The sequence below is a fragment of the Cydia pomonella genome, chromosome 26 (assembly GCF_033807575.1).
Source record: "Cydia pomonella isolate Wapato2018A chromosome 26, ilCydPomo1, whole genome shotgun sequence".
Classification (NCBI taxonomy): domain Eukaryota; kingdom Metazoa; phylum Arthropoda; class Insecta; order Lepidoptera; family Tortricidae; genus Cydia; species Cydia pomonella.
Window position 1 is genome coordinate 10,301,091 of NC_084728.1, and position 12,873 is coordinate 10,313,963.

General features: G+C 35.0%; 2 protein-coding genes across 3 annotated transcripts in view; one reads left to right on the forward strand and one right to left on the reverse strand.

Moving 5' to 3' along the window:
- The window catches only part of LOC133532112 (uncharacterized), a 62,133-nt gene extending 61,062 nt beyond the window's left edge, over positions 1–1,071 (reverse strand). For both annotated transcript variants that reach the window (XM_061870632.1, XM_061870631.1), the window contains exon 1: positions 890–1,071. The gene's annotated coding sequence lies outside the window, so the exon portion shown is untranslated. The remainder of the gene's footprint in view (positions 1–889) is intronic.
- A 6,027-nt stretch (positions 1,072–7,098) lies between these two features.
- LOC133532056 (LYR motif-containing protein 4B) lies at positions 7,099–11,797 on the forward strand. Its single transcript, XM_061870547.1, has 3 exons — positions 7,099–7,270; positions 7,667–7,787; positions 9,404–11,797. Exons 1-3 carry the CDS (start codon positions 7,182–7,184, stop codon positions 9,458–9,460), a joined length of 267 nt encoding a protein of 88 aa, XP_061726531.1. The 5' UTR covers positions 7,099–7,181; the 3' UTR covers positions 9,461–11,797.
- Positions 11,798–12,873: the final 1,076 nt, after the last annotated feature.

The following is a 12,873-nucleotide window of genomic DNA, read 5'->3' on the forward strand; positions in this document are numbered from 1 at the left end:
GTGTTACTGCCGGTACGAAGTTCATAAAGTCTTATTAATTAGACTGCGGTGAAATGAGCTGGATATTGTGTGTCTTATATATCAGACTAAGGCGGTTAAAAGGTTAATATACTTTTTTTTGCATTAGAAAAAAAGGTAAACAATCTTGACATGTCTTTTAATTGACAAATTATGGTAAACGATTTTTTTTAATAGTTATATTATTTATGAAAGTCTAAGTATTCAAAAGTGTTTTTTTTGATAAAAAGACATCAATATTGCTTACGTTCTTTCTAATGCTAAAATAAATAAGGTATGGCAAATTCAAAGATATTAATTGACTTGATATTAGACCCTAGTTTTTTTTTACTTGTTAAAATTATCAATTTAGACATTAACTGTGGTGACTAAATTAACCAATTACTGTTTAAAATAAATTTTGAATGAAGTTTTTAAGAAAGTCCTTCTGTGATAGCCTGATAGCCTGAAGATAGCCACATACTTTCATTAATTCCTCTGTTTTTCAGGATCTTAAGAATAAGTAAATAGTTTCAAAACTATAAAAAAAACCCACACATATTTCTAATGTTCACCAAATAATTAAACAAATCAGAATGTTTAACACTTTACAACACCTTTAAGCAGACCGTGACCATTATTTAGCAAAGGGGTCATAGTTATAAATACGAGTCTGTAAACACTTTAGAAATCCGGTGTTACAACATCGCGCGATACATCCACACATTATCGCATCTTAATTATCCACTGACGGTAAAAATCCTTGTCTTTTGTCATCAATCGACTCATAAAGTCAATAAATCATCTTAAGATGCTTCTGGGTATTTTCTATCTCGTAAAACGGTATAAAATTAATTCTTAAAATAATAAATAAAATCTCGATAGTACTTACAGTTTTTAAAAGTGAAGATGTTGAGTTTGTTCTGGTTTTGTTCGATGCGGTGTTACTTCATCACTTTAGCGTTAGTTTTAAGCTTATAATTAATTTAAACGGGCTGCTAAGTAGACCGTCGTTCAATAAACCTGACGTTTTTTTGACAGGTCGCTTGACTTGACTTGAGTCGCATCGGCAGCGTTTTTTTTTTTTTTTTTTTTTTTTTTTTATGGCATCGCGCTCCTGGCGCATTCAGCCAAACGAGTAAAACGGGGAAACGGAATTAAAGGATTACATTATAACGGATATGTCGGAATTTGGATAAGGATCAGGGAATGGTAATATATTATAATTTTATATTATGACGTGAGAGGAATGAATACAATGATTTAAATATATATGGAGAAGAATTATTAATATACAAGAGTGTTCTAATAGATGTGGGAAACGGAACTTTTAAATCTGACAGCTGTCTTAATAATATAGAACGGTCATACAGGTTACAATTACCTGAAAAGAATATATGATTAAGATCAGCGGGATCAGCTCCACAAATACATGCGGAACTGGCCACGCGATTTTGTAGTTTCAGGTGTTCCGGTGTACATACGTGACCCAATCTCATTCGAATTAACATACTGGTTGCAGGCTTTGGCAAAGAGATTTTAGCAAACCAAGGTTTGGCAGGAATTGATCTTTGTATGCTCCGATAATGTAACGCAGCGGCACCCGCACCAGATGCCCATAATTTTGTCCATTCCTTTCTTAGGTATATTTTAGGCAGTGCCAACAGGTCTTCAGCAACATTCTTAAATGGAAACATGTCTCCAGAACTAATGGCATCACGAGCTAAGTCATCCACCCTTTCATTACCTTTAATCCCTCTGTGTCCAGGGATCCAGGCAATGGAAACCGAGTAACCTTTAAGATGACATTTTTGCAGTAGACTACGGATTTGATAAATAATTGGGTTATTAGATTTAGATTTGAAAGGAAATTTAGATATTGATTGAAGAGAACTTAAAGAGTCTGAAAAAATGACTGTTTTTTTAAGATGCATTATGATGATAAACTCTAATGCTTTAAGGATTCCAAAGCACTCACCACTATACACAGAGGATTCTGGAGGCAATTTTATCTTTTGGTAAATATTAGATTGAATGTGAAGCACACCAATACCGACACAACCATTGATGGACATCTTAGAAGCATCTGTATACATATGGTTAGCACCCTGATAATCAGTATCAATAAAACTCAGAAATTGTTGATTTTGATCTATATCATTCTTTGATATACCTATATCCAGGAGAACTGGTGGAACTAGTATAAGAGACTCATATTCATGCTGAAAAATGGGAAGTGATGAAGAGCTAACAGTGGGAGCTGAAATAGATTTAAGTTTTTGAAAACTTTTGATTAAGCAAGGAGGGCTCTTGTGTTTCCAATAGTTGGATGTACTTATTTGAAGTAGAAGGTTAGACAAGATAATCCAGAGTTGGTGATTAGAGAATTGGGAGCAACGGAAAATAAATCTATCACAAAGATATTGGCGTCGTAAATGGAGCGGAGGCTCACAACACTCAACTTGCATAGCATTTATAGGGCTTGATTTCATGGCACCACAAATTATTCTCAAGGCTTTAGATTGAATATGATCTAGTTTTTGGAAGCCAACGACATATCCAGGCTCTAACAAAAATGTCCCATAATCTAAAATGCTTCTTATTAAGGCATTGTACATTAGTTTCATACAAAAAGGATGGGAACCCCACCATACTCCAGAAACACACCTAAGGATATTAATATTTTTTTCACATTTAGAAACTATGTACTCACAATGTGGGAGGCCTGTTAATTTACTATCTAAAATGACACCAAGGAATTTAGTTTTATCTTTTACTGAAATGGAGTAGTTATCAAATTGCACATTGATTGGAGGAGGAAATAGTTTTCTAGTAAATAAAACTACAACACTTTTAGGAACAGAAAGTTCTAAACCATTAGAATCTAACCATGACCTCAAGAAACATAAGGAACAAGTGACTGATCTACTAGCCTGTTCAGGAGAAAGATTTGATGAATAAAGTAATAAATCATCGGCATACTGTAAGACCCTAACAGTACCATTTAGAGATGACTCTAAATCAGATGTATAGATATTGTATAATAATGGACTTAATACAGACCCTTGTGGTAGACCTCTCCACACTAAACGAGAAATTCTATTGTTGTCATTTATAAGACTGATGGACCGTTCAGATAAAAGGTTTATTACAAAATGACTTAACATTTGTGGAATGCCTAACTTGAAAAGCTTTTCCTGTAACACTGAAACTAATACATTATCATAAGCAGCACTTATATCCAGAAAAGCAGCTACTACTGACTCATTTTTAGAAAATGCCAGTCGTATATCTGCAATTAATATTGACAAACTATCATAAGTAGATCTACCTTTACGGAATCCAAACTGACTATGAGATAATAAATGGTTCTTTTCAACAAAAAATTCTAGCCTGTTTTTAATTAAGTGTTCAGCTACTTTTGCAAATACTGAGGAAAGGGCAATAGGGCGATAGGAAGAAACATCTGATGCTGGTTTATTGGGTTTTAAAATAGGAATAACTATCTGGGATCTCCATGAATCTGGGACTATACCGGATTGGATAACCGAATTTATTATGCTCAGATAATAAGTAAGTATGCCATCACTGGCATTTACTAAAAATGAGTAAGGCACACCATCTTCACCAGGAGCACTATCTTTTAAATTGCTTAAAACACCTTTTAGTTCCTCCATTTTAAAAGGGCAATTAAAAGTGGAGTCTAAGGAAGGATCATATAAAAAGGTTGCAGGTTGGAACACAAACTCTTCAGGAACAGATGAAGGTGCTAGTCTGTCTATAAATTGTTGTGCAAGATTAGGAGGCAGTGTACGCCTTGAGGGTTCATTGAATGCATGTCTGAACCTTTTGATGTTGTTCCAAACTATGGAAGGTTTTACATTAGGATTGAGAGACGCACAGAATCGTCTCCAACCTTCATATTTCTTCCTACGTAACAATTTTTTAGTATCACGTGCGACCTGCATGTAAGACTCAAAGTTTTCAGTAGTCATAAAATGACGATAAAGTTTTTCAGCCTCCTTTCGTTGTTTAATGGCTTGGGAACAATCCTGATCCCACCAAGGAGGAGAGGGGATTTTATTAATTACAGTATTTTTTACAGGAAATACATCATCAGCTGCTTCTGTAATCACCCGGGCCAAAGCAACCGAGCAACCAACTACGTCAGTATCATCTAAACTAGGCAAAAACAATAATTTCTTCTCTACACAGCATTTAAAGTTTTTCCAGTCAGCATTACATAGATTGTATTTAAGCCTAGGGCTAGGTTTCGGAGATGGTCGTGTAGATGAAGGAAATGAGACTATAATTGGAAAATGATCACTACCAAATGTAGAATCTAGAGTTTGCCAGGTGAAAGAAGATGCCAGTTCAGCAGAGCAAATGGATAGATCAACAGCGCTGGGTGATTCTGTAGGCGCTGTACGGCGAGTTGGAGAGCCAGTATTTAGGACACAAAGATTGTGATCATCTAAGATTTTTAAAACACGATGTCCATTATAGTTGGATACTGAACTGCCCCAAAACTGATGGTGTGAATTGAAATCTCCTAGAATCAACAAGGGCCTAGGTAGAGAGGAAATTATTTGTTCTAATTCATTAAAAATAGAAGATGATTGATGAGGAATATATACAGAGAGGATGCAGATGTTATTTACAATGGCAGCAATAATTGAAAAATCATCACTATGAGATGGGAGATGAAGAGATGAAAATGATTCAGAATTCCTGACGAGTAAAGCTACTCCACCCCACCCGTCAGGACGGTCCTCTCTGAGGCATGAATAGCCAGTAGCTCTTAGAAGAGCTCCAGGCTTGAGCCATGTCTCAGATAGGGCAAAAACACAAGGTTTAAATTTATTTAGTAAATGAATGAAATCATGTTTTTTATTGATTATGCTTCTGCAATTCCATTGTATTATATTGTCCATTGTTTTTAATTGCAAATGTAAGAGAGTCAATCATAGGGGCAACGTGGGACGGTAAAGTAAGGTTTGGCTTGGACAAAAGAGTTCTTAAGGCCTCAATAGACTCAGCGATTACTAGTCGTTCTTCCTTTTCTGTTTCCTGACGTAGAGCACAACCGTTTGCAGGAGAAGGGATGGAGTATTCACTTATTATGGCCCGATGTGCAGCCACATCATAGCCATGGGTAGTCTTTTTAACAGAAGGACGAGGTTTCAACAAAATAGTTTTTCTGCTGCTATGGCTAGGAGGGCGCATATTCGAACTAGGGTTTGTAACTGAATTTTGAGCACTATTATGTGGTAAATTTGATTGTATATGTGGTTGTGACTTAACCATATCAGCAAACGATTTCGATATAGCTGGGTGCAGTTTAACGGCTTCTCCATAGGAGATGCAGTTATTTGCCATACTGACTTTAATTTCTTTTTGCCTTACATGTTCTGGGCATGACCTGTTTGTGGCAAAGTGAAAGCCATTGCATAAACAGCAAATGGCATCCTCCTCCTCCACTGCACAGGTATTTCCAGGATGCATTTCCCCGCACTTGAAACATTTAGGCTTCGAACGACAGTTATTTTTGGTATGTCCAAATTTACAGCATAAAAAGCATTGAATGGTAGGAAAAATGTACAATTCAACGGCAAGAGAGTTGTAGCATGAAAAGACTCGTTTCGGTAATACTTGACCGTCAAATGTCAATACAACTGTCTCTGAGGGTTGCCAGGTAACAGAACCGTTAACCACAACTCTGTGGTTCAAACGTCGTACTTTTAATACTTTTCCACACCCCATGGGCACGGAAATGTTGGAAACTATTTCCTCCTCCGACCACTGTGCTGGAATACCTCGAACCAAGCCCATACGGGTCACAGAAAACGACGGAATGTATGCGGTAAGATTTTCTGATTCAAGACACGTATCAGTAACAAATAAGTTTGCGTCAACGTAATTTGAAAACGACATCGCTATACGTGTCCTACCAATGCGCTTAACACTTCCATTTATAATGTTTCTGAAGCCTTTTTTTAGTAAAAATTTCCCAAAGGACACCGGGTGCAGAGATGATTTTGCATCTGTTTGTTTCATTTGTACGTGCACCGTGAAGGGAGCAACATCGGAAGATGAAAATAAATTCCTGCCAACCTTGGTATTAGAAGAGTCATTTTTTGTATTTAAGTTATCCGAAGAGTTTTTGGTAACCTGAATGTTAGAGTTTGAAGGAGCTTGGGTTTCTTGTATGATGTTCTGACAATCGCACGAATAGTCCCCGCCATTATTTTTCCTTCTTTTTTTATTACATGTTTTGCATCTTTTGTGACTCTTATTTCTTTTCAATTCACTTCTGCTCCCCACAGAAGAGTCCGTGTCCATTGCTGAATCGATAATAACATTACTTCCGACCTGGAGGTTATCACCTCCAGGGTCGGGAGGATCGTCATCCCCCATTACATATATACGAAAAAACTTACCAACTACGACGAAATTACACTAATTATATATACAAATACAACAATATATACAAACTATGTGAAAAATTATATACAAATTACTGATTCCCTGATCTATAATATTAAAATGGAAATTAAATTTACAAGAAACCTAAAACTGGACCGCCGCGTTTCACGTTTCCCGCGCTTTTTTCATCGGCAGCGTTTTCAGTCGTATGATGGGTGCTGCATGCTATGTTGCCATCATAGTGTATGTATTCTTCATACTTCACAAATAATTTTCAATTCAAAACCTATTGTTTTAATGTATGACAACAGCAAAATTAAGTTTCATTAATATGCTTTCAATACATTACTCAACATAGTTTCAGGTATAAATGTAATGATTATTACAGATAAAAATATATCTTAATTAACTAAGTATCGTAAGTTACCCTTGAAATAGGTATTCAACCTCAAAATGGCAACATAATTTATCGTTCCGAATCACGTACTTATATTGAATGGTAGTCAATTTTGTATAATTTATTTAATTATTAAATATTACCTATTCTTCATCTTTTATAAATAACGACAATTTAATAAATTGTTAGTTTCAATAGAAGCATTTAAATAGTACGTTAAAGATATTAAAGGGAACCATTTTTAGCAGCTGTTAGCACTTCGTGAAATGAAACACTATAACTTTATTTACATTTTCATTCATTTATTTTTCGATTTGCCTTGATAAGTGTTAAAATCAGTAAATTCTTGTGCAAACAGAGAATGGCCACGGGTGTTACAAAAATGCAAGTCCTATCTATGTACAAAAATCTGATGAGGGAGTCGCAGAAATTCGCTAACTATAACTTCAGGTATTTCACAATCGGTATCCTAAATTACATAACCTATATTCAATCAATCAATTTTTACAATTTATTTCAGAATTTTGACTTTTGTACGTAGATTTATTCGAAATCCTAAAACTCGGCTAATTAATTAATTATAAGCAATTTATAAATATATATTCTCAGTTTTATCTGATTAGTTCGTTGGTGTTTGTTTTGCTGCCTTTAATATTTACATGTTTAAATAAACAACTTGAAGCCATTTTTAGTTGTCTTCGCTAACTTTTTATAGGCAAATGCGTACTTACCACTATTAAAAGCGTATTAACACTAAAATGTTGTATAAGGACAGTTTATTTTATATCATTTTATTCTAGTCTGTAAGTATACTCAGTTTAAATCCTTATCATCATTAATTTTCAGATCGTACGCGCTACGTAGAGTCAGAGATGCCTTTAAAGCCAATAAGACGTTGTCAGACCCCAAGCAGATCCAGAAAGAATACCAATTTGCTAAGGAAAATCTTGCTATCATCAGACGCCAAGTAAGAACACTTTTTTTCAATTTTAATAATTTAGAAATGTGACTAGTTATAATGGAAAGTAGTTATTTATTATTATTCCTTATATTTATTTCTCTTCTTAAGTTAGGTTGTTTATAACATGAATATAAAAGTAAAATACAAAAACTTGTACAAAAACATTTCCACATATTATAAAAAACCTAACCTAGGTTGGTCCGTGCCGTGTCCAAGATGCCTTCTGCATCTGACCCTTGATCCAACCACCTCGTGAGAGTCTGTCAAGGTGTTGTTCAAGACTTCACTATGAAACCATTCACTAAAATGAGTATCGAGACAATGATTGTCATATCGAAGCTACATTATGAAGAGCCACATATGACTCTGTTACGCCCAACCTAGATATGCTACACTGCTGGGAATGGGTCTTCTCATAGTAAAATAATAGGTTGTAGTTCCCATACTAACCCCATGCAGTTGTTGACCTAACAGAAATTGTTCACATATAACAGTTTTGAATGATTCATGTGTATTTTCTCTAGACTTTTTTAACCAAGTTATTGATTGTGATTACCTTTTGTATTATTTTCGAGTTCATTTCAATGCAGTTACATGCATCTTGTTCATAGGTAACTGAAAATAACAGATGGGTGTTAAAGTTGTGTAGCCACTTGTGTTGTGTACCACACTGTCTACCCAACAGCCACCCCCCACCAGTAAATAGTTTCCATTGTTTTTTTTATATTTAACAAAATATTGTTTTTTTTTTAATACCACAATGGTGGCAAGCAAGCATACGGCCCGCCTGATGGTAAGCAGTCACCGTAGCCTATGGACGCCTGCAGCTCCAGAGGTGTTACATGCGCGACCCTTTAAAAATCTGTACACTCCTTTTATAAAGAACCTTTTTTATGGAGTTCAAAAGTGGATCAAATTATATTTCTGCATTTGCACTTTCACAGCAACTGAGTAGAGTGAGGGCTTGGAACAAACTTCCAGAAGACATGATTACAGCACAAAATTTGAACCAGTTTAAAAATAAATTAGACAAACATATTTTATCTACTACTTTCATGATAACTATATTTATGATTACTGGATACAGGTCATATCAGTTATCATTCCTACCTGCCTGCTTATTAAATAATAAATATAATGTAATAGTCATCATATCAGCCCTTTATCGCCCACTACTGGGCATAGGCCTCTCTTCCAGTACGCCACTTGTCCCGGTCCTGAGCTAATCTCATCCAGTAGTGACCCACAATCTTTCGAATGTCGTCAACCCAACGACCCGACATATGTAATGGTATTTACCATTAACCCTTTAAAGCGCAAAATCCCTATTGATTCTGGCTAAAATATGTAATCATTATATTAATCCTTTTCCAGGCCAGACCAATCTACAAGGTTTTCCCAAAAAAGCCAAATATATTCCAATTAATCCAGCTTTGATGATTCATTTGAAGACAAGTAACATTTCCTGAAAGTGTAATCTAATTTGAACCTTAAATCGGAATGCTAAAGTTGAAATTCTAATGGCGTGTATGTGGTCGATAAAACCTACTATGACTGGAAAAGAGTTAACATTGCAAATTAAAGAGTTAATAATTAATAAAGTCTATTTCTTGTTATTTCAGGCAGCAATTGGAGATATGTACCAGACAGAGAAACTAGTTATCGAGAACATCCGGTAAAACAAGTTGTACCAAGTTATAACAACGGAGAATATAGTTAGTTATTGAAAACATAGAAATCACAAGTTGTATGAGAAGTTAAGTAAGTCAGTCAAGTTAAATTACCCCTTTTCCAGGCACAGTTCTGCCCTGCTAAGGCAATCGGAGGTACCGTCAACCGGGGTGAATAGGGACGGCTAGGTCGAATATGGACAAAACTTAAAATGTGATATACCTGACAATTAAAAAAATACTTACACAGATTATATCCTTCGATTGAAAATAATAGTAGATTTTGTATGATGCAATTTATGTGGGTATTTTCTAAGAAATTATCAGATAAATCACTTTTAAAGTTTTGTTCCTATTCACCCCAGCTGTCTCTATTCACCCCGTATCTCTAATTAAAATCGGTATCTCTGAATGGGACATATACTTTAAATTCTGTATCTTAAAATTCAATTTTCACAGTCTTTTTTTGATAAATGTGGGCAGAGTATGATTTATTAACCTCATACATGTCGAGACAATATTAACCTTAGCAGTCTAATTTAAGGTTCAAATTAGACTGGACTTTTGCAAAATGTGACTTGTTTTCAAATGGGACTTATTGGAATAGATTTCTGCAATCTAGCAAAGGAATAAATCAATGGATAAATTAAATTTATAAATCCTAGTATAATTACAAGTTTCTAATTATATCAGACATAAAAATGAATCAATAGGTATTTATCTTAATAAAAAATCTGCGATCTGCGATTTAAAAAAAATATGCTTCTTTTCTCTACCTTTTGCCTAATCCCAAAAATAAACAATATTTTCATTCTTACTTAATAACCGGGTCCACACAGAGCGAGCATACGCGCGAGGCAATTTCCTCACGCACAAACCGGTTAGTGTAGACGTGCCTCGGCCAAGGCGGCGCGTACGTTTTCCTCGCCCGAATGCGCCGCCTCGGCCGAGGCACGCTCGCTCGCTCTGTGTGGACTCGCCTAATATTGAAACATATCAGAAGCGTTTTAAAGGTCTGTAGAAAATATTTGTTAGTCAAACAAGGTACCTTATAGTTCGTTAAGTAAGAATGAAAATATTGTATATTTTTGGGATTAGGCAAAAGGTAGACTTGAGAAGCATATTATTGTTTAAATCTCATTTTATGGGATTTACCCACGAGTCGACAAAGTTTTGAGATAAACCAACCACAATAAAATCACCAGTTTTAGGAATCGAATAGAGCCGTAAAAATTGTCTTAGAACTCTTGTGTTAATATTTTGAGTAATCTGAAGAAAGAAGAGAAAAAGCCGTAGGCGGCTCGCGAGCCGAGGTTTGCTGACCACTGATATAACCCCATCTCATTATGGACTAAAGCAAAGTTTGGATACCTATTGCTTCAATTAAAGATAAAGATAGTTTAATATTCAAGTAGGCATTTTACAATGCGCTTATGAATTTTAAATCCTGTATTATACATATATTTAACGTAAAACCTTTACATTTCATTTTCAAATCGAGAACGACGAGAACCGTCTTTTGAATTCGATTTTTGAAGGAGTTTTTTGTGTTTAACTGTTTAAGTAAGTACCTTAAATGTTGGTTAAAAACGAATAATACCATCCGAGACTGACTGCAAAGTTCTTAATTTTAATTTCCCGGTTAAGACAAATTGCACAACACTTTCGCGTTCTCAAGTTGTTCAGAGTGAAACCGAAGAAAACCGGTTTTAACCGGTTAAGACATATTGCACAACACTTTCTCGTTCTCAAGTTGTTCAGAGGGAAACCGAAGAAACACTTTCGCGTTCTCAAGTTGTTCAGGGCGAAACCGAAGAAAACCGGTTTTAACCTGTTAAGACATATTGCACAACACACTCGCGTACTCAAGTTGTTCAGAGCGAAACCAAAGAAAACCGGTTTTAACTATCTACAATGTTAACGTAAAATCTTACAACATTTCTTGTAACAAGTTGTTACACTTGTCTATTTGCTGAGGGGACAAAATAACAAAATAATTCTTCAAAAATGACAATTACTCTATAAACATTGCTACCTCATTTACCTTTCATGATTCGCCTCTGATTTTAATTTTTTTTATATATGTAACTAACCTAAATTAACAACGGTAGACTCGGAGGCAAGCCGGAGTTGACTTCTTTTTTATCCAAACCACATGTAAAAAACCTAATTTGCCTCAAAATAAGCAGATAATTTGATTGTTTGGACACACGCCACTTATCTTTGTTTTATTTGCCTCCAGGACGTATTTAAAAAGACACTGTATTAATTATTGCATTTTTGTAATTAGTGACGTTTAATTTAAGTTGATATTTAAATATAAATATATGAGAAGTAATGTTTTGATACTAGTTTTTTTCTTATTCTTGACTTAGTTGTCTCCTCTCAATAACCCCATACGTAAAGATATATTTATAGAATTCCTGTTATAAGTTTTTTGCTATACTCTGTATCATTAGGTACTTAAATATAAGTAAACAAACAATTTGTATATTTTCAGGTAGTTATAACATTTATTGGTTAACCAACCAAATACAAAACCGCCTGGATCTGTCACTGAAAGACCTGATTTTAACCTACATTATTTGATCATGTAATATTTTCATCTACCCTCAACTGGCTTAAGAAGCCATTTGAGGGTAGATTTTGTTTAATTTTATTTAAATACCTAAAGATACAGAGTATATATCATACCTGTTATCACAGACTAGTAAATGTTCAAGACGAACAACCTCCATACAACACCTCGTGCCTCGCGTGTTTCAATATTTTTCAATTTTAGCTATATATGTATAAACGTATAAAATCTGCCACCTTTGTTTTATGACCTAAACGTACAATCAGACTATCTAGGCTCGCTCTCATATGCACAAAAGTACAATTAAAGCACAATAAAACATTTTAAGCATATTCTTAATTCACTCTTTATACGGCATATGGGTCATTTTGCGACAAGTGCAAAATCATGGAAATGAATTACCTCTGTATTAAAGGCTGAATAGCGCCATCTAGTTTAGAGATTTGAAATCCTTTTTTAACGGCTAAATGCTTTATTTATGCTTATGCTTTAAATCTAATTTTGTGATTTTAACTGCAGTTAGTCAAGGCCAATTTTACGTTTTGCAATTAGGGATTGCAATCCGGTCCGGCGGATCCGGTAATCCGGCCGGATCCGGCACTTTTCAAGAGCTACCGGATCCGGTAAAATAAAAAAACGCTTAAATACAGCACGCGCTGTGCATTTTAGATGAGGAAAAGGCGACGGGTGAGAAGTATGAAGTTAAACAGAACAAAAAACGAATGAAAAGTTTGAATTTAGTAAGATATTTATATATATATATTTATTATGACGATAAATGGGAACAGAAGAGGATTTCTTCTTCTTTCGTGTTGGTGGCACGATATGACGATTACATAAATAC

What these genes read in the sequence shown, in the direction of transcription:
- LOC133532056 (XM_061870547.1), top strand. Translation starts at nt 7,182, where the DNA reads ATGGCCACGGGTGTTACAAAAATGCAAGTCCTATCTATGTACAAAAAT. An exon ending in TTCGCTAACTATAACTTCAG is followed by an intron (nt 7,271 to 7,666) that starts GTATTTCACAAT and finishes ATTAATTTTCAG; the next exon opens with ATCGTACGCGCTACGTAGAG. An exon ending in TTGCTATCATCAGACGCCAA is followed by an intron (nt 7,788 to 9,403) that starts GTAAGAACACTT and finishes TTGTTATTTCAG; the next exon opens with GCAGCAATTGGAGATATGTA.